Here is a 21,283-nt window from a genome sequence, read left to right on the forward strand (position 1 = left end):
GAAGCCTTTTCTCAGAGTAGAGCTCACATTAGCTGGGACAGAAACACCACTGAAAGTTATTTTTTGTTGTCTTGATTGTGCTAATGCTCAGAGAATGATTTTAAGCATCCTTTCAGAGCGTAGCCCAGCCAGAGGAAAAGTGTTAACACTTTCCTAATTATTCCCTCTTTCTTTGTATCAGAGGTACTTGCCCAAAACTTTGTGCAGGGATTTCTGCCGGGGCCCTATCAGAAGTCCATCTATCTTGGTTTCAGCAAGTGAGAGCATTTTTTCCAGCCGGGTGTTCGCTGACGTCGGCACCGGTTGTGCTGCATTCCAGACTCACTAATGACACTGGAGCTTCTTTGCAGCTACTCCTCTCACGTGGCTGAGAGGCTGCAGATGTCCTCACGAAAGGTCACTCTTCCTTGCAGAAGCAATCTCTGCTAGCCCGACCCACCATGGGCCCATCTCACCTAAAAGCAAATCAGTGTTTGCATGGCAGCTGACTCATCCTGACTGTACCCCATCAGGGCAGTGAAAGGTTGCCTTGTTGCCCTTTTAGGAAGCGATTGTGCTGTGTCTGAAGGTATCTCTTGTCCATGGCAGAAGCAGAATACATGAGGTCAGGTGTCTGCCTGCCTGCCTGAGGAAGTCATGTTGTCGAGATAGCTTTCTAATAGAAAACAGCCTTTCACCTCGCATTCCTCCTCGTCTGCAAAAGGTCAAGCATCGGGCAGTCTCTGCTGCACCAGTGACCGGGACAAGGATAAGCTGCTCAGAGTAGAAGTTGAGGGCAGGAGTTTGGAAAGCAGAGCAGTAATACAGAAAGGGCAGAAAAAGCCCACAGTAATGCGATCAGTTTGCTTTTTGTGATGGAAGCCTGAATAAGCAAGAGCGTCCACGTGGATATGCTTTAGTTGCTTCTACCTCCCCCAGCTTTTTTCTTGTGCTCTCAAACCTAAATAAGTGAATCTGGCAGTTATTAAAAACGCAAACTCCAGAAACCCAAGCAAATGAAATTAAAGGCCTGATCAGTTCCCTTCCTGTTGGTCTGCTCGGATGGATGGACACATATGCATGCACACACACCACACATTCCTTTCTTAGCTCTTCTGGCACTTACACCAGTGCCACTCAGGAGAATTTAGGTCAGGATTTTTGGCAGGGCAAAAGTTGCATCCCGCAGGAGAGAGTGGATATATCCACCCAATAAGGCTGTACAACCTTTTCAGTGTCCTATCCTACAGCTCTTGTTACAGGAGAGGGAGCAGATCTAATCAGCAGTTACATGGAATTAACCTTTCAGTGTCTGAAATCACAGTTTCTACAAAATGCATTATCAATTAATCCTCATCCCTGGGATTGCGTGGAGAAAACAGACTGCTCTTACTAGATTTTGGGGTCTTTGGGCTGTACATCACTGTAGTGACCCTGAATTCTGGGTCTGTAGGTCAGTGTGGAGTACAGGGTGGGCAGAAAGCCTCCTTGAGCAGACTGCTGTGCAGCCTCCATGTTGGCTTACTGTGTCCTGGGCAGGGTTTATTACTCGATTGTGCCCAGTTAGGGTCAAGAGCTGGGATCCACTTTGGCTGAGCGAGGTGGGGAGCGTGAACCTGCACAGACCCTCACGAGACTGGATAGCTGACTGGGAGGGACAGGGGTCTGTGCGGAGTGTTGTAATTAGGACAGGTAGAAGTTTTGCTCTGGCTGATGTTGTTTTAATAAATCCATCAAAATTAACAGGTTCTCAGATGTTGGCACAGAATTTGGCATCCTGTCCCTTAAGGCTGGCTGCCTGCGTGGTACTTGACTAGTGCATGTGAACTGTGGTTAAATATGTCTCACTGTTTGCGGTTTTAGCCCAGAACTGTGTAAGTGCCAAATCCTCCTTTTGCCCATAGAGATGGCAGTGCATTGTCTTTGGCATTGCAAGCCCATCGTGTTCACCTCCATGGAAACAGGCCTGTCCTGTTGCTGCCGCAGCTTGTTGTGCTGCTCCGTGGGCTCAACTCCTAACATTTACACTGCCTTAACCTCCTTTTCACTTGAGATGGTAGCAAAGATTGGTCACATATTTGCTTTCTAGTGCCAGCTTCTGCTTAAAGAGCACTTCTGAAGGTGTTTTCTTAAAAGAGAAATCCCCTTCGTGACTTAGGTGTGCATACGCTACTGGCTGTAATAAACAACACGCTAAAATAAATCAGTCTGCAAAAGCTAACCAAGGTGGAATATTTGCCTGGGGCAAGGCAGGCTTTCTTTTTCTTTTTGTTAGATTCTCCCCACACACACACCCCCCTTTGTCTTTCTTCCTTCCTTTCTCTTCCAGCCTTGCTGCCTTCTAGATGGAGGGCTGCAATTCAGTGTTGCTTGACCTGGATGCCCTCTTTGGGAGCCAGGGCCCATGTGAGATGTGTGGTCCTGGCTTGCTGTCCTTAGCAGGCTGCAAGAGTTCCTTTGAAGGTGCTTTTTGTGTCTGCACCTTTAATCCTCTGATCAGCATCAAGTTCATTATACCATGGATGTGAAACCTGAGGTCTGGCATGGACCGGAAAGATTTGAGGTCCTTGTTTGGAGATGAGTGAGAGCATGTGGAGCTGGTGGCACATGGTCAGTCCTTCTCCCAGGGTCTGGTAGGTTCTCCGCTAAGCTGGAGCAAAGGGGAGGTGGGGTGCTGTGCACAAACCTGCCCGGCACATCTGGCTGAAGCAGGAGCATGAGGCCACAGCTTGGTCTTTGGTGGACCTAAGCATAGCCAGAGAGGCACAGCTATGGGAAAAAGTGGGTGGAGGGGTGGATTTCCATGTGCGGCAGGGAAGAGACGAATGGGAAGCAGTGAAGAGAGCCAAGCAATGGGACAGAGGAGTGAGAGCAGGAGAGGAACTGGGGACATCCATGGGCAGCCATCAGGAGTAGGTGGCTTTGCTCTCTGCCTCTCTGCCGTTGGGCACATCTCAGCCAAGAGCAGAAAGGTGTCCTCTGCCTTGGAGCATCAGACCCCAGGCTCTGACAGATGCCTGGGAGCAAATCCTGGCTTGCAGTGGCAACTGAGGGCATCATCCTCTTCTGTATTTGCCTCTGCTTCCCTGCGGTCACATCCTTCAGTGGCTTAAAGTAGCGCACAAAGGGACTCTCGTGTCCTGTTCTAATGTCTCTTGGTGAGAGAGACATCTCTCATCTTCCAGCTGAAGGGTGGAAAGCCAGGGTGGCAGTGCCATGGTGTGCCCCAGCAGGAGTCATCAGCATGCTTAGCAGAGCCCAGCCAGCATCCTTCCCTGCTCGGGATGCTGCTGCGTTACCCCCTGGCAGCTCCTCAGTAGCTGAGGCTGAAGCACATCCTGCAGAGTTATTTTTTCCAGACTGAAGATTCTCCCTGGGAATTGTCAGCCCAGATGGAATTAATTTTTTTTTTAAGTTTTTTCATTATTTTTTTGAAAACCAGGAATCTGTTTATGCCCATTAAGCTGTTGCTTTCTGAGCAAAGCAACAACACAAATAAAAGTTGGGCTAATCCTCAGTTGGTAAATTGTTATATTCTGCCAAGTTCTAAAAAAACCCCAACAAAACCCAGCCACCCACAAATCTCCTTTTATTTGCAGTTTCATTTTACTCTCCAAAACACAGTGAGAATGAGGTTTTCTGTGCATGGCTTTGCCCTCCGCAGGACAGGAGGGTGGATTTGGGTCAGACAGTTAGTTATCAATCCCTGTGCTTCCCTGTTTGCTTTCTCCCCTGGGTAAACTCAAGGAGTGAGGCCACCGGAGGTGGTCACGCGTTGGATATTTGTATTCATGAACACGGTGCTTTAACATTTATTCTCCTGGGCTTTAATGTACTTTGCTTGGTTCTGTCTACGTGTGGTTTGCCTGCTGCAATTGTAATATTCAACAGACACTGTAGGTAGAGGAAGGTCAGAAGCATCAACTTTCCATATGACCTTGACAGATTCAATCAGCCGGTGAAAGTTGTAGAATTGGATTATGGGATTTGCAATGAAAAAGTGGTTTAAGGGGCAAGAGAAACTGCGCTTGGTATTTTCATAAGCTGGCCTGGTGTAATAGCAATCAGGAGGGACAGAACTGAGGGAAATGAGAGGTGGAAGACATATTAGAAGTTTCATTTTGTTTTTCTGTGAGGTTTTGTGGTGTTTTTTTAATACAGTACTTGTGCAATATTGTACCGGAGACTGGCATGGTTTTTCGTAATTTCTTACGGGGGGAAAATCAATGACATGCCAGTGTTTCTGTCTTCGAGGTAGAATTGATTTCTTTACTTACAAATAGTCCCACGCTGAAACATTCACCCGCAGGAATATTAACGTTGCAGGATGTCACCTGCTTCACCTCCTACTCTAAATACACACAGTGATCCCAGGGCTAAACATGCTTCCAAAGGCACTCTCTTTACCGGGCACTAAATGCTTTCCTTGGTAATTGCTATCGATCAGTTGCTGGAGCAGGTCTGTGGCCAGGCTTGTCTGTAAAAGCGTATTTTGCTTGGAGAGAGCCTGTATTTGATACTGTATTAAAGAAACCTATTTTATTGTACTTTTGACATTCCTGAACCTGGGAGAGAAGTGGAACAATACTTGGAAGACATTAAAAATGATCAGTTGAGAACTCTAAATTGATGATACTTCTGTTTTGTTTTAACCTAGTTCCGGTGGTAACAGGCTGATATGGTTCACAAAACATAGCCTAACCAAAACCTATTGGCAGATACAAAAGAAAAGAACTCCATGAAGTCTTTATTCTTTTGTGGAATGAGATTACTGTTCGTCGCAAGTAGTAATCACTCAGATAAACACGTTTTTCTGCTGTGACTCTACAGCTTATAAAAAAAATACACTCGGACAGTGCTGTATTCCTTTAATATATATTTCTTAGGCTTGGTAAACATTGTCTGTTGCTTGAGCAAGCAAAAATGTTCCACAGACCAAAAACATTAAAATCAATAGATGTTTTCCATGGAGCATAACAGAGCATACCATTGGCCTGAATGAAGAGAGCTTGGCAGGAGAACAGAGCTGGAAAGAGTTGTCAAGATGTAAAAATATAATGAAGGAGCTACAGGGCTTTTCCCCAACAAAATAACTGCTCCGAGTTTGTAAGAACCTTCAAGTATAACAAACAGCTTGGAATGAAATTCCTGCATGAAAGCAGGAGGACAGCCACGACCTCTTTGTGCTGTCTTGGGGAAATTCAGCAGAACATTGCTGTATTCAGCAATGTGCAAAAGTAAAACTTCACTCACAGCAGCTCTCTGCTTTCCTAATTGCCAGGTGAATGAAGATTTGGGAGTTTAGGCTGGTGCCTCTGGCTGCTCAGCGTCTACTGGAATACAGTAGTTTCAGATCCCTCCCCTTGTTTCTAATTAAAATAAAAAAAACGATGGGTTGATGGTACTTTTTTAAATACTTGAGCTCCATGCTAACGAGCCATCCTTTCTGTACGGATCTGGATTTGCCTGCCGAGTTCAGTGGTTTGAAGTTCTTGGCAATCGCTGTGAGTACTGTCACTGGTTAAGGTGATACCAAAAAGGGAGATGAAGATGTAGAAAGGCTGCTGTCTCTGCTTTGTTTTTCTATCCTGTTCTGGTTTGAGCTGTGTAACAAAAACAAGCTTGACAAACGTTTTGAGGCTGCAGACTTTGGAAGAGTCCCAGATAAGCGCGTTTGAATCCCAGCAGAGTGCATCTCACCTTGAGAAACCCCCTGTCCAAGTGCTTTGCAGTCTTATACACGCTGTTTGAAAGGACTGGCATCTGCAGTAGGATTTGTCCATGCTGTGCATCTATTTGTTCCCAGCATTTTGTATCTGATGAGTGTCTCTTACCCTGGTGTGAATGAAGCCATATTACGTGCTCAGTATACTTTTTTGCTGCTTCTTTTATATATATATAAAAATATGTACTGGTTGAATTGTTCACCTGCTAAACTGTTTCTGCCACGTAATGGGAAGCATGTCTCCTGCTTGGACAAAAAGCTGTTGTTCCTCACATAATACTTATTGATGGAGACCTGTCCACTTGTACGGTAGGTAGATGAGGAAATCCCCATCAGCATGGCCATGTGCCACAGCGGGTGTGCATCTGATTGCAAGGGGCAGCTTTCTTTCCAGTCCTGTGATGGAGGGGAGGGCTTCAGCACAGTGTATTCCCCCGAGCCAGTGGCACACGGGCACAGGCTCTTCAGCCCTGGTTTGTGTCTGTGATAGAGGTTGGCTTTCATAGACAAAGGCCGGAATGACAGAGGGATGGAGGTGTTACAGGTCTCAAGCAGTGGTTGTTCAGCAGTCCCCTCCTCTGGCTGTTGGCAGCTTTTGTCTGGACTCAAGTATGTTTGCAAAAATAATGCTGAGTTTTTTCTTCCTCCTGTCTTTCCTTCCATCTCCCTGCAAAGCAGAAACACCCTAGCAGAGCAGTTGCACGGGTGAGACGGGAGGCTGAAGAGCAGCACCTATGTGCTAGCCAGGGATTTTTGTCTCTGCTTCCTATTCCTTGTGCATTTTTCTCACTCACCTGACATGAAGACCCTACCTGGACTGAAGTGACTGTGTTTATCTGACCTGCTTTTCTAAGGCTGCAGAGGAATATAATTTTTTCGAAGCCTAAACCCCTACAGTTACTTTTTTACCTCCTGGATGGCCTCCAGGGCTCTGCCCCATAGCTGGAGGCAGAGGAGAACTGGGTGGACTGGGACTGTGCAAAATGCACTAGCCTCACTTGAGCGAGGAGAACACTGCGCTTCTGTGTGGTTTCCTCCAAGGGCTTTCTGGCTGCATTGCACTTGCACGTGTCACTGAGCTTTGCTTTGAGCTTTTAGTTCAAAAGGACCCAAAACTCTTGTCGTAGCTGCCAAATGTCACCTGCTTTCATTTGAAATCATGCAAAACATCAGGGTTCACTCATTTCAGTCAAAATCAAGTCTAGGCTTGCTCGGAAAGGGCTTGACCTGACATTCATTGAAGCCGTGAAATTCAGTCGCTGTTTCAGCGACGAGCTGGGGCTGCCTTGAGAGTGCTGGGAGCGTTGGTAGCCCTGGGACCTGGTGATAGATATTCAGCTTTTTTCCACTGAAGCTGTGTGGAAAGGCAGGTCTGACTTGTCCTCTGTTCCCTGACAAAAGACATGTCCCTCTTCACCCGAGCAGCCCTGGGTCGGAGCTGACACGCTGCTGCCGCAGCTCAGAACATCCTTCAGAACAGTATAAAATCTGAAGAGGTTTCTTGAGTGACTGCAGGGGAGCTGAGTTAGGCCAAAATAACGTGGGGTGTTTTTAGCGGTCTGCGCAGGCTCAGGGAGGTGTTTCTTTGGATCTGGAGGTGCAATGTTCAAAGAAGTTAGGCAAAGCTCATCCTAGAGATGTTGCAAAATGCATGTCATTTGTGCTTTTTATGGACTGCTTGAATGCTATTTCCAGCAAATTATGTATTCATGAACCATGCTCGTTCCTAGCTAGAACACACATTTCCCAGGGTCTGTAGCATCTGTACCTGGAAGCTACCGGATTAACCTTAACTTGAGCATTTTTATCCACATACTTTGAAACTATGGATAGGAAATCTACATTGCTTCCCTTCCCTTCGAGGCTGATTGCCATCTGGTAATGCTAACTGGAGATACGTTTTGCTGTTTCTTTCCAGCTGTGATCTGTTCACAGCAGGATCCACACCATAACTTTAGTCTTTAGGCTCTCTGTAAATGGGTATTACACCTGCATTTGAAAAATGTCAGCAACTAGCTGTGCTGTATTTTTTTATTGCTCTTACAAGCACCTTCAGACCACTGGCTCCTTTGTACCAAACGTTGTGTGCAAACGCGTGCTTGATGACAAGTAGGAGCACTGGCACAGGAGGGATGCAGAGCACTAGCTGTCCAGCATCCAGTCCAGAGAGGAGCAGAAAAAGCAGTAGAACTGGAAAGCCTTTGAGATGGTGTATTTCAGAGAGATATAGAAACATAGAACGGTTTGAGTTGGAAGGGACCTCAAATATCATCTAGTTCCAACCCCCCTGCCATGGCAGGGACACCCTCCGCTACACCAGGTTGCTCAAAGCCTCATCCAGCCTGGCCTTGAACACTCCCAGGGATGGGGTATCCACAGCTTCTCTGGGCAACCTGTGGAGGATGGAGCGCTGGCATTAGATTTGGAAGTCTTTGACATGGCATGAATCTGTTTCCAAGCAAGACAAGGAACAAAGCATAGGAGAAATTTTTATGTGACAGCCTGCAACTGCTTGGAAAACTGAGTTCAGTGGCAATCTGGAAGGATGTGCTTGGCGAGACTGTTCAGCTTTGTTTTGTTTTGTTCTGCTGACTTGAATGATGGAATAGAGAGTATGTTTGTTAAACTTGTAGGGTGCTCTGAGCTGGGAGGAACTACAGAGGACCAGCTCTGGAGTTACAGATAATCTTGACAGGTCAGAAAAATAGTCTGTAGAAAAAGGGTGCAAGTTCAATAAAAGCAGTATGAAATATTGCATTTAAGCAAATCAGCTGCATGATACAGGATGCAACATGGCAGGGTAGGCAATAGTTCTGGAAAAGGCTTGTTGAGACTGAATCAAAAATGTTCCACTGTTAAAAGGAAAGAAATGTCATGGGATGTATAAGCAGCAGTGTCGTCTGCAGGACACATGGGAAAAAAAAAAAATCTTTGTACCTGCACGGCACTGGTAAGGGGTTGGCTGGAGCACAGTGCCCCATGCATGCACACATGTCAGCAGGGGCATGGGCTGACTGGGAGAGCAGCCTAATGAAAGGCTTGGAGACCGTGTTCACAAGGTTGAAAGAGCATGGTTTGCATAGTCTGGAGTGGAGAGGTTTGAGGAAGGGGGGTAGATGTGACTGCAGCCTTTAGGTATGGGCCCTTCCTCAAAAAGGAAGGGAATAATTCCTGTTCTGGTCCTCTGGGGTAAGTTGAGTTTTAGGCTTCAGTTGCAGGAGGAGCAAAACTGCAGTGGAGAATCAGGAAGAGCTTTACAGCTGCAGGGAGATGATGTGTTGGAGTCCCTTGTCTGGGAAATACACAGATAGTAGGTACAAAGAAAATAGGTGGAATTGATCTGTGTAGGCCTAGGGGTGATGTGTCACTTCTCCACATCCTTCTAGACCTGCTTTTTAGGATCCTTGTAGGTGGGCTAACAGCCTTCAATGAGAGCACATTTGAGGAGTGCTTTGTACATAATTACACTTTAAAACCTCTCTGGCAAAGTGAGCTGCTCCAGCACTGCGAGGAGAAAAGCATTGCTATTAAGCAGAAGTTATCTGATGTACTGTGCCAGGGTCAATGTTCAAGGGAGGTTGCAAGGTTGTACTTCTCACTGACTCGGTTGGCAGCATAACTTTTAACGTTTCATTAGCCTGTGGAATGGAATTGCAGATAAGGTATGTACAGAGCTGGGCTTTGAACTGCAGCGAGTGACAGCTGGGCTGTGTGAACACCTATCTGTGAGACGCAACGCTCGCTAATGATCTGGCTGGATTGTCAGCTCCAGCCTCCTTTGTTTTTTGGTTGAAAACATGCTATTTCCATGCTTTTTGGTGGTGTTTGCTGAGTGGAAGGTGTTTGCTCCAGCAGTGAGATGGACAGCCGTCTGTCTTCCTTCCTCCCTCCAGCACAGCTCTCTACCTGTGCAGAGATGGGGGTGTGATGCAGCATTGGAGGTGGCAGGATGAGCCACACAATTCAGCCAGCATGCAAGTTGCTCAAAGTTGCTCAGCCCTGGAGCAAATTGCTTGGGGACAAACCATGGCAAGCACAAAGCACTTGAGTTGGGGTGGTGGATGGACAGTGTTCCCAACACGATGGTTTGCTTTCCTGGAAGGGTAACTTTAAAGCTACAAGTCCCTATAGGGTGGGCAAAGGACTTGGAGCTTGAGCGTTAGCAGATACCAAGTCTGCCTCCCAGTCTCTCTGTTTTCTTAAAGAGCAGATGGCAGTAGGGATAGATCTGGAGCAGCATGTGCTGCTCAGTACATGTTCTTTGCTGTGCTGCATGGACACAGGGATGAAGCCCAGAGCTCCCCCTTTTCTGCCTCCCACTGTTGCATGACAAGTCACACTCTGCAGGCAGTTCTGCAGCCTGGTCCCTGCCTACCCTACGGATGCGAGGGCAGACCCCGTGGTGGCTGAGGTTGTATGTGAAAGCCGTGCAAGGCTCTGGCAGGAGTGAGGATCCCTGGTCAGGAGAGGGCTTCTGTGCGCATGTGCTGAGTGGGATGGTGAGCAGAGAGCTTTTCGTGCCTCAGCACCAGAGCGACAGGCACTGAGTAAGTGGGGCCAGCACATCTCTGAATGTGCCTCCCCACTGAGTTCCTCTTGGAGGAGTGGAAATCTGCCGCTTCACGCAGGGAAAAGTTATGTAGACAAGCTGTGTTTTGGTGCCTGGTTTTGTGCAAAACATGGGAATCCTTTCCTGCCTGGTCTCTTTTCATTCTTTTTGCTGTCAGTCATTGCACATATCATCAGTGTCTGTGGAAAAGACAGCACAGTCAGAGCACAAGCCTATTGCAGCCTCCAGTGTGTGAAATGCAACATTAGCTTTAAAGATTTTTCACATGAGAACTGCTGGTCATTGATGGGACGTACAGTGCAGTCATTAAAACCAGAAACACGTGTCTGCTCTGGAACCCCTCACTGGTGTCCAGGATTAAAGAGACAGTAACAAGCTGTATTATGGTGCAAACGTGAGCAAGCCTTGGCTTCATGCTGGAAGCCTTGTTTCTGCAGCACAGTTCAGCTCACTCCAGCAGCCAGCGAGAAGAGAATTTGCGCAGCGTGCTTAGGGTGGGTTCATCCAGCCTGGTGCCGTACCCAGCGTGCTCTTGTTTGCATCCCTCCGAGCTAGGACGCAGATGACAAGGTGCAGCCCAGCAGACTCCAGCCAGGTGTAATGCAGGTTTTTCTACTGGATCTATGTGTGCTACCGTCAGCGCTGCACTGGAAACAGCTGGCTTTGTTGCACTGCAAGCTGCTGTCACATTAGCTAGTGTCGGATGCCAGCCATTTACAGTATGCGCCATCACAGCGTGACTTAAGTTGGCAACACAGAGTCAATCACATGCCAGCAGCCTACTGTAAGGATGGGGGAGTGTGTGGGAAGAAAGGGGGAGAAAATGCTCTTATAAAATCTTTCAATGATTTATTTTTAATATCTATTTTTCAAGCCTTGGGAAGTACAGTCCATATGCTTTTCCCTCCAGGCTGTAGTTGGCAAAGAAGCTGATGAATATGGTCCTTCAGACTCCTTCTATTTTGTGGGGAGCCAGAAAATACGGCTATGTTTAGCATGTTACCAAGGCCAGCAGCAGAGTTTGTTGCTGGGTGGTGATTCCCTGACTGCAGGCTTGCGTGCCACCTGGGACAGGGTGGGAACTTGCCTTCCTTGGAGTCAGTACTAATGCTAAATTAATGGCAACAAACTCTTCCAGTTACAACAGGATAGCTGCACTGGTCCCAGCAGGCTCAGCACGCTGCTCACTGATGCAGGTTGGTCTCTGAGCACCATGCCCCTTCCTGACAGTGCGGCCACCCACTCCAGGTGTGAGGATGGTGCTTTTTGGTGCAATGCATTGCTCGGAGAGTGCCTCAGCAGGTCTCTGTGCAGGGCAGTGGGACTGTCCTGTGCCCTGTACTGAGCATTCGATGTGCTGGAGCCACAGCTAGTCACTGCAGCAAAACTGCACCTTTTAGCGTGAAGATGCTCATCTGAAACTTAGGGGCCTGACTCCTGTTGTATTTTCTCGTATTGTGTTCCTAGGCCACCCAGGTATAAAATGGAGTTTGTCCTTATTTGTCCTCAGCCCAGTATCCACACAGCAGATTTGCTACCAGTTCCCTGTGGTTTTCCCTGCCGTGTTGCAGCTGGTACTGAGAAGTGAATAATGACGATTCCTTTGTCCTTCTGGTGGCTTTCATAGAGCTGAAATTGATCTTGAAGAGTGTTATGTGCTGCTGAGAAGTAGTGAGAACTGTGGGTTTTGCGATGGAAGTGTAGAAGAAGGAATCACCCCTGCCAGTGTTGGAGTTCAGAGGATGCTGGAGGTGCCCATCACTTTAGAGCGAGACATCTTGAAAGTTGTTTCATAGCTGGATGTCTAAACTGAGAACATTTCGTGTCACTCTCAGTCGCATCATCAGTTCCTAAAATTCATTGTCTGAGAGATGAAGAACCTACTGTGGTGTTGGAGAGGGCAACCTGACTCAGCTGTGGCTTCTAACCTGTCCTGGTGAAATGCAGTGGTTGATGATGCTGAGGATCCAAAGGCTGGCGAGGAGGAGCTAGACCGAAGGTGTGGTTTTGAATCCGAGTGCAGCAGTGATTCATTTAGTGTTCCTGGAGCCTTGGCAGGCCTGACTGACAGCCGTGCTGCACTTCACAGCCTTCGCTCTGCAGCAGCATCCGCACAGCGCTCAGTTCCTTGCAAGTACAAGTCCTCAGTGAAACCAGGAGCACTCTGTGTGGGCACTGGTTTCTGCTCACAGCTCTGTGTGCAGGATCAAGGCCTTGTGCTGCACGTTGGGTTTTTTTTGTTGGTAATAAAAACATTTTGTTTGTAGAACACCCTGTTGGAATTAAACAAACTCTGTTTTGACAAAAAAATAGAACAAAGCTTCACACCAAGCTGGGGTGGCTTGTATCAAGGACATGCAAAATTTCAGTTGGAATAGCAAAGTCCTTTTCAAGTTGAAGAAGGCCCTGTAAGTATTGTTTACAAAAAATAGCAGCTCTTTTTTCATATTCTGCATTTCTGCAGTGTAGAAACATCTACACAGATTTATTCCAAGTTTGGTAGAAATTAGCATTTTCCTGACCCAAGGCACTGGTGCTGTTTCAACCAGGAGGAATGTCTAAGGCTGATGTGTAAGCCCTCAAAGGCTGGAGCTTAGAATAGAGCAGCTGCCTGACCATCGACAACCCGTTGCTCTGCAGGGTCTGCTCCTGGTCTGCAGCAACCTGAGCAGCCCTGCAGAAGTTGTGGAGGTGGGACACTGCAGATATGCTCTGAGCCTGAATGCTGGACTCTTGTTGGGTCCCAGGTGATGGGAAGGGCTGTGGAGGGACCTGGTCCCATGCAGCTGGTAAGATGCCTTGAGAAGGATGACCCAAACCTACCTGGTGTTGATGAGTCTCCTTCTCCTTCCAGGTTAATGCAGATGTTTACCTTGTAGTAGTACTGAGTCTCTGAGCACCAGCCAGATGCGTGGTGCCATTTTACCCTCACTTTACACAGATGTAAGAAAGTGTCTGGTGATGAAGATTCATGTCCTCGGGCCTGTGTGCAATTAACTCGCTGTCTGGGGCTGTTGGATTGCTGAGAAGCCAAAACAATAGTGTTAAAAAGCCTCTTTCTTTTTGAGTTGAGTTGTTGGGAGCCATTGGGCTCTTCTAGGAGCAGGGCAGAGAGTTTCACTCCGCAAAGGCAGGCTGCTGAATTTTGAGAGTGGTTTTTCCTGCCCCAGTAGGTTTAGCCCATCACTTCTTGCATTTAATTATTTGCCTCTAAATAACAACAGGGAGCCAGGAGTTTTGTTTAACTCTGATCTCCTTGGAGCAGATGAGGGAGAAGCCTGTTTCTCATGATACTCCATCACCCAGCCCTTTTCATGCTGCAGATGGGCTCTGCAGCCCTTTCCCCAGTGTTACCCCACCAGGAAAGAAGGGGGAGGAAGGCACACCTAAAGCTTGCAGATCTTCGACTGCTTTCCAGTGATCTGCCCCTCTCTCGGCATGCTGAGGAGCCTGGCTAGGGGTTCAAAAGCAGCCCCTGCAGTAGTGGGTCACGGCATTGGTTTTGTGCAGTGGTACCCAGGCTGTCCAGCAATTCCACCTGTACATTTGTACAGGCAGAGACAGATCTTAAAAATCCCTGGGGGAGCATCCTGGATGCAGGCGGGAGCCCATCCCAGGGGCTTTCCAGCAGTCTGTGCCCTGGGTGCAGTGGTGGGTAACAGGTGGACCTGTGTGGACCTGGTTATGGGATTACGGCTCTGCTGCAGGTAATCCTGCCAACAGGAGCAGGTACATGGGGTGACCCCAGGTACCCCTTTTCTGAAAGCAAACTTAATTATGTGAAAAGGGAGAACTCAGTGTCCAGCCCTTGACAAGAGTGCCAGGGACAGGCTGGGTAATGGATGGTACTGCTCCTTTGCTGGCTGCTGGAAGAAGCATTAGTTATCTGTCATGCAGCAGCTCTGTGGTCCCCGGGCCCGGCCTTGTTTTATTAGGCTCTGAATAGCTACAGAAGAATTACTTCCTCTAAAAAATTCACCGTAAGTTATTTATAAGATTTTATGCATAAAGTTGCATAAAATGTTTCTTGTATTCTGTATGCCTCTATTTCTTGAGGAGGAGAAGGGGGGGGGGGGTGGGGGGGGAAACACCCCATTTTTCAAGAACTATTTCATCTTAATGACAAAATTTGTTACTCGTTTTGTGTGTTCAGTGGACTATTGATATTTATCTCCATGTCTTCTTGCAAACACTGTTAAAGCAAGGCACAGTTCATAGATGTTTTTTAAAAGTGATAGTGTTGGTTGATGGGAGGTGATCTGTGACACTGGTGATCCTTTGCTTTTCAGGAGCCTCTGGCTTCCCTGGTGCTTATGTTTATTTAGGGTGGGGGGAAGTAGTCAGCGATGCAACATACTGTGGCTTTTAACAATTGAAAGCATGAAGAGGAAATTTTATAAATTCTTCCTTTAATTAGGAGTTCTCAGCATCTCAGGACATGTGTTGAATCATAGAATCGTAGAGTGGTTTGGGTTTCCAACCCCCCTGCCATGGGCACGGACACCTTCCACTACACCAGGTTTCTCAAAGCCTCATCCAGCCTGGCCTTGAACACTTCCAGGGATGGGGCAGCCACAACTTCTCTGGGCAACCTGTTCCAGTGCCTCACCACCCTCAGAGGGAAGAATTTCTTCCTTAGATCTAATCTAAATCTGCCCTCTTTCAGTTTAAAGCCATTGCCCCTTGTCCTATCACTACATGCCCTTGTAAAAAGTCCCTCTCCAGCTTTCTTGTAGGCCCCCTTTAAGTACTGAAAGACTGCTATAAGATCACCCCAAAGGTGCTGCTTTACAGAGCTGTCCTCTTGATGTTTTACCCAGTGCAGCTGGGGAAGTGATGGAGACAGTTTTGTTTCTTGCTGTCTGGTTGTCAGGGACAATTAAGTGGTCTGGTGTTGGGAGGGAGGGGAAAAACAACCCACGCAAGAAAATTTTGTTGTTTTCTGGAACTGTTGCCACTAGCTTCTGAAAATATTGGTATTTGTGTTACGTTGTTATTTATTTTTTTTTACAACAATCATTTTAACATGAGGAAGCCTAACTTGTGGGTTTAGCTTGATAGTATTTGGTTAGTGTTACTGCAGGAGAAGTCATGTTTCTCTTCTCTTCACCTAAGTATTGCACTGCTATAGAATTACCACAAAAGAGGCACAGTAGCTACCAAACTGCCTCCGCCCAGATGATTGTGGTGTTACAGTAACCCAAACAATCCTTAATTAAATTTCCCTGGCTGCCCTGAGTGTTACATTCACTGAAATGCTGTTTCATTATGGTTTGGTGTTTTGTTTTTTTTTTTTTTCAGGGCCGGTGTACCCGAGAGAACTGCAAATATCTCCACCCTCCCCCACACTTAAAAACACAACTGGAAATAAACGGACGCAACAACCTGATCCAGCAGAAGACGGCCGCAGCCATGTTCGCTCAGCAGATGCAGTTCATGCTGCCGGGCGCGCAGCTACAACCGATTGTAAGTTACAGCGCCGGGCCGGCTTCGCGCCGCTCCGCCTGCCTTTCCTGTTTCCTCGCCGAGGCCCCAGCCCTGTGCCTTTGCTCGGGTGGTTGTTCGTGCTGCACGGAGTTGGGCAGTGTTTTCCAGTGGGGTGCCTGATGCTACCTCTGTGTTTCCTTGCAAGCTGTGGCTCCCCTTTCCGCTGATAACTAAGGAGCTATAAGACTCAGGGCATCAAGTGGAAGGGTGGATTTTGACCGGGTGATTCAAGCACATCCCAGAAGTCCTGAGCGGCTCCATTCCAGCGGATCCTGTTTTGAACAGCTGTTTTACACCAGAGTGAGGCTGCTGGAGTTCTTCCATGCTGTGGCAAGAGGCCAGCTGACTCCCTTGGACTAGATGCATTGCATTGGTGGGCTAAAATTGAGGAAGATGAATCTTATCCAGACTGTAGGATTTTTATTTCTGGGAGTAGAGACCCATTTCATTACCATTGTCCCAGCAGAGAGTTGTGCTAATGTCACAGCCTTGTCACTTGTTTTTCACAATAATGCTATTTTATACTAACAGCAGAAAAGATTTGCTTCTCGTCAGGCAGGGAGGGAAGCCCATGGGAGACAGGTGTTTGCAGAGCAGGTAGTTCAGAGAAGCCTTCACTGCCTGTCCCTGCTGTAGCTTCAGTTAAAACAGGTTTTCAGGCTGAAGAACCCTGTTAGGCCAGGGAGAGCATGGCTTATGTCTGCTGGGTGGTGTATCTGGGAGGAGGTGACATTTGTCAGCTGAGTTTGAGTCTGTCACTATGTGTATTTTAAGAAATGTCAGAGGTCTTGAAGTAGCTCTTCGGTGCTGACATAAATAAGCTGTGCATTTTTAACCGAGAGCCTAATTAGCAATTCTCCATTTAAAGTTGGGGCTGAACGTGCACATCAGAAGGAAATCCTGAATTCCTACAAAATGGTAGCACTGGTTTCCTAGCCCTTTACCGAAAGCAAACCTTTCCTGTTTGGGATTTTCCTCTGTGGGGAATTCACAGTGGACGCTTTTTGGCTGGCTATTCAAAACATCTTTGGGATTTCCTCTTTGGAAAGTTCCCATATTCCCATTTCGCAATCTTGCAGGTCCAGTTCACTCCTGCAATTTGACTCCTGCCTGTTAAATTGCCTCTGAGACTGAATCTGTCGGTTTGTCTCGTTAGTGCTCTCATTTCAGAGGTAACCTTATCTGATGAGAAAGGTCCCTGGTTTCTCAATGGTGCCATGAGGGAGGCATGGGCAAAGAAGAAAAATAAAAATTTGTTCTGCAATGACTGCTCCCTTCCTGCTTTCCCACACTTTGCTCAGAGTAAATGAGCTTTTGGTCTAATTCCTGCTGCCTGACTTGCTCCACACCAATTTCAGGACAAACAAGAGGTTGCTCTTTCACCTGCCTTTGATTTCCCAAAGATGCTGCCAGTGGAAGCAGGCTTTGAGATTTTTTTTTTTTTCCTCTCTAAACGAGAAGGGCGGGGCCTCCTTCTGGCTACACACGAAATTCTTCAAAGCAGAAAGTATTATATCAGATGCAGCAGCAGAACAAATCCCATGTGATCGGAAAGCTGATCAACAGGATGCCTGCTTAATTGGGATGCTTGCCAGAGAGGAGATTTGGAGCAGCGTGCTTAATAGCTCCAAACAATGGCTGAACGCTTAGACGTTTTAAAATGCATTTTCACCAGAAAAGCTATTGCATAAAAAAACAAAAACAGAAACAAAAAAAAAACCCCAACAACAATAACAAAAACCACCACCAAAAAAATCTAACAGCAAACCCAGCACTTGACGCAGCAGCTTTTCACCATGCTTCCTGACATGGCATTGAATGTGTCTGTTGCATCTAAACATTCACCACCAGATCTTCTTGCACCACCACTGACATCCAGCAAGAACTAATCTTCCTGTTGAACCAAGAGCCAGGACCCTGATGGTGGCTGTTTAATGAAGGTACTGCTCGGGGAAGAACTGTGTCCCAGGTGTGCTGCCTGCTGCACGCTGCTCACAGAAGCCTACTAGGTGTGAATTAATGGTTGCTGGTGTGAGCTTATTTCTCTGAAGTCTCTGGGTGCTCTCTGATGTTGCTGCTAACTGTCTGTGCAAAGCTGAGAATCACGTGAATGTTTGGTGCCCGTGATGCACAGCGCTTTAAAATGAGTCGGGCAAGGACATGGAGCGGAGTATTTGGTCAGCATGGTGTATTTGTCTGGGAGAGACCTTGGAGAGACCATGTAGGTGCCAAGTAGGAAGACTGTAGTAAAGTTTTGACTTTCAAAAGTCCAAACTCACCTTGACTGCTGGCTTTGGTTGAGCTGTGCAGGAAGGTCTCTGGGCTGATTTTGTGCCTCTGTCTCTGTTAGGCTGCATAAAAGTCAGGTTAAAGATGAATAGAGCTGGGCTCTGACATCAGTATGGAGAGCCACTTTGGTCAATGCTGTGTCTGGTTTCTCAGATACGGTCGCTTTGAGCCGCGTGTGCACCAAAGTGAGGCTACCCAAAAAGTACTGCACCCTGGACCTGATTCCTTCCCTCCCCTTCTGCTTTATCCCTTTGCAGCAGTGTGAGACAGACTTCTGGAGCTGGTTGTGGAGGTGCTCCAGCACTGGCTCTGGATTGACCTTGAGGAGCAGGGCAGTGGCTTGCGTCGTGCTGCTCTGTTAGCTGAGTGTGAACAGGCAGTTGGATGGATCATGGCCGTGTTGACACACCTGCCTCCGCTCCTGCCCTGCCTCTGCTGTGCTGGGATGTTATTTCCCTTCTCTGAGCTCTCTTTGTTTTCAAACTCTTCATCTTTTCTTCCTGTCAAGCTCTTTGTAGCCAGGATTGTCATGACAGCTCTGAGTTGCCCATGCCCCTGAAGGCAACCCAAACTTTAACCCAGCCCTGCTGGGGCAGCAGGACCCTGCCGTGCCACCCCTTGGTGCCGATGAAGGGGTTAAAGCACAGAGTGACCAACTCGCTTAGCCCATGACACCTGGAACAAGTACTGGAGCAGATTTCAACAGGTGTTTGGGGCACATGTTTGTTCCGTGCAGCAAAAACCTTATCTGTATTTCAGCCTGTACTCAAAGGCACAGTAGGAATGAATAAACACATGTACCCCAGCCCACCTGGGAGCTGGTGCCTGCCAAGAGACAGTGCTGTGGGGTGTTAACACCTGACTTTTACGCTACAGCAGCCCACAAGTGAGAGATCCTTTGAGCTAGGAGTGTGTCTTTGTGGTTAGATTGGGGAAACGAGCATCTGGTGGTAGGTAGCTGGATGCTTTGGTCTTTGGGCTCGGTCCAGCATGCTCAGCCTTCACGTGAGAGGGATGCTTTTACAGCCAGCCCCTGCAGTTGCACTGGAGGGGAACACAGTTTTTTTGCTTTTTCTGAACAGCATCAGTTGTGTTTCCAGTATCAGGGTCTTCGGCCTTGTCAGTACAAGATCTTTATCTTCTATATTTCTGTCACCAGACTGTAATAAAAGCTTCTGCTGGTTTTTGTGTTTTCCATGTGTAGCTGCTTAGCAGCGACCTGTCTGCCCTCCTTCAGGCCATCAACACCTCTGTATTTATACTGGGGCTCTCATTTTCAAGCTTTCCCTTTTTAGTGTCTGAGGTAGCTCAGAATCGACACTTCCCGGCTGACGCAGCGCTGGTGTTCGACGAAATGCCAGCCGCTCCGCTGCCTCACTCTTCACACCAGCTCTGTGTTTCTTCTCGAGCTTTGGCACGATCTCTCCTAGGCAAATTGAATGCAACTTCCAGTTTGTTAACAAAATCAGCTGTTCCAGGTTCTGTCGCCACCAATGGTGACAAATGCCCCTCCCTGGGACGGTCCCTGTCTCTGCTCACACCTTCCACCCAACGGCTCCTGTGTGGGGCTCAGAGCTGTCAGAGTCCTTGGCAGCCCCCACCCCGGGATGTGTTCTCACAACAGCCGTTTCAGCTGCTTTCTTTTCTTTTTTTATTTTCTCCTTTCCCCTCTCTTCCTCCTTTCCCCTCTCTTCCTCCTTTCCCCTCTCTTCCTCCTTTCCCCTCTCTTCCTCCTTTCCCCTCTCTTCCTCCTTTCCCCTCTCTTCCTCCTTTCCCCTCTCTTCCTCCTTTCCCCTCTCTTCCTCCTTTCCCCTCTCTTCCTCCTTTCCCCTCTCTTCCTCCTTTCCCCTCTCTTCCTCCTTTCCCCTCTCTTCCTCCTTTCCCCTCTCTTCCTCCTTTCCCCTCTTTCTCTTTATTCTTACAAGCATTTTAATATTCAGTAAACCAGTCTTGTGAGCTGTTACTGGTCTGAACCTCTCTGCCACTGCACTGTAACCTGTTTCCCTCTGCTCAGGAGTTACTGGTAGTGTCTGCATATTGTCATGGCTAATAAAAGGTAGTTTTGCAGGGAAAGGGGCCTCTGTATTTCCTAAATTTGCAAGAGCTTTAAGGGGGGCAGCAGGGGTAAGTGTTAATACTTTCAATCCAGCTATTTTACCCTAGAGCACACCAGCAACTAAGCCGAGACTTTTTGGTTTTTAGTGTACAGTCGTAATATTGCTCTGTCAGGTCTCCTGGCAGGGTGCAATCACGAGAGGTGGATGGGAGGAGGCACGTTGAGGAGAACAGTGCTGTTTGGAGTAAAAATTACAGCTGGGCTCTGGCTGCAAGGAAGAAACTCGCTTGAATTCCCTCAGGACAGGCCTGGCACAGGGGACCTGCACAGACATAAAGGGAGGAGAGATTTGCTGGCAGCGTCTTTATTACTGGTACTGATGCGTGAGCCAGGCTGGGTTTCCCAATCCAAGACAGACAGGCAGGGCTGGCAATGAGCGTAGCCCATCTTTTCCCCTCATCAGCCACAATAAATACAGAGCTCCCTGATGCCAGCCTACAGCGGAGCAGCTTTCAGTGCGCTCAGAGCTTAAAAACCCCCGTGCTTCTCGGTGTAACGGGTTGAGCGAGGTCTGCCCCTTCTCTGACTGTGTGTCCGCTGGAGAGGTGCCTGGTTGCCCGGCGTCAGTCCCCTGCCCACGGGCAGGGTGCAGTGTGGGGCAGAGCTGTCGCCTTCAGTCAGCGGCACCGAGCTGAGGAAGCCGTTGTGAAATCTTGGGAACACAGCAGCACATGCCAAGGCATGGAAGTGGGTGAAAAACCAGCGGCAGAGATAAAAACCCTTCCCACTCCTTTGTGCACCCCTCCCCAGGTCTCTGGGTTGATGGGTAGATCCTCAATTGCTCTTCATGGACATCCTTCCTCCACTCTCTTTGCTTGGGTTCAGATCCCTTAGCCCTTGCCCATCCTTCCCAGCGAGGAGAGGGGCTGCTCTTGATGGAACAGCCTTGGAGATGGGGACTGTGTTTCAGGGAGACAGACTTCCCTCCCAGTTTGTAGTGGCTTTGGTGGAGGGTCTGCTATATTATCTCTTGGCGAATGTTTTGCACCCCTTTCCATCCGTTTCTGGTGAATTCCCTCAGTGCAAGGTGTTGCAAGCCCCCAGCCTTCCTCCCTGGCTGCACAAACGCCCTGGCATCCTCCACTTGAGCAGGAGGAGGAATATCTCCCCTCTGTCT

At 47.9% G+C, this 21,283-nt stretch overlaps 1 protein-coding gene across 4 annotated transcripts in view; it reads left to right on the plus strand.

Annotated features, from left to right (window-relative positions):
- MBNL3 (muscleblind like splicing regulator 3) overlaps nt 1–21,283 on the plus strand; it is a 55,343-nt gene that overhangs the window by 12,777 nt on the left and 21,283 nt on the right. For all 4 annotated transcript variants that reach the window (XM_086619812.1, XM_086619813.1, XM_086619814.1 and 1 more), the window contains exon 2: nt 15,576–15,740. In XM_086619812.1, the coding sequence (XP_086475938.1) occupies nt 15,576–15,740 (165 nt within the window). The remainder of the gene's footprint in view (nt 1–15,575; nt 15,741–21,283) is intronic.

Source organism: Tauraco erythrolophus, chromosome 13 (assembly GCF_009769465.1).
Source record: "Tauraco erythrolophus isolate bTauEry1 chromosome 13, bTauEry1.pri, whole genome shotgun sequence".
Lineage (NCBI taxonomy): Eukaryota > Metazoa > Chordata > Aves > Musophagiformes > Musophagidae > Tauraco > Tauraco erythrolophus.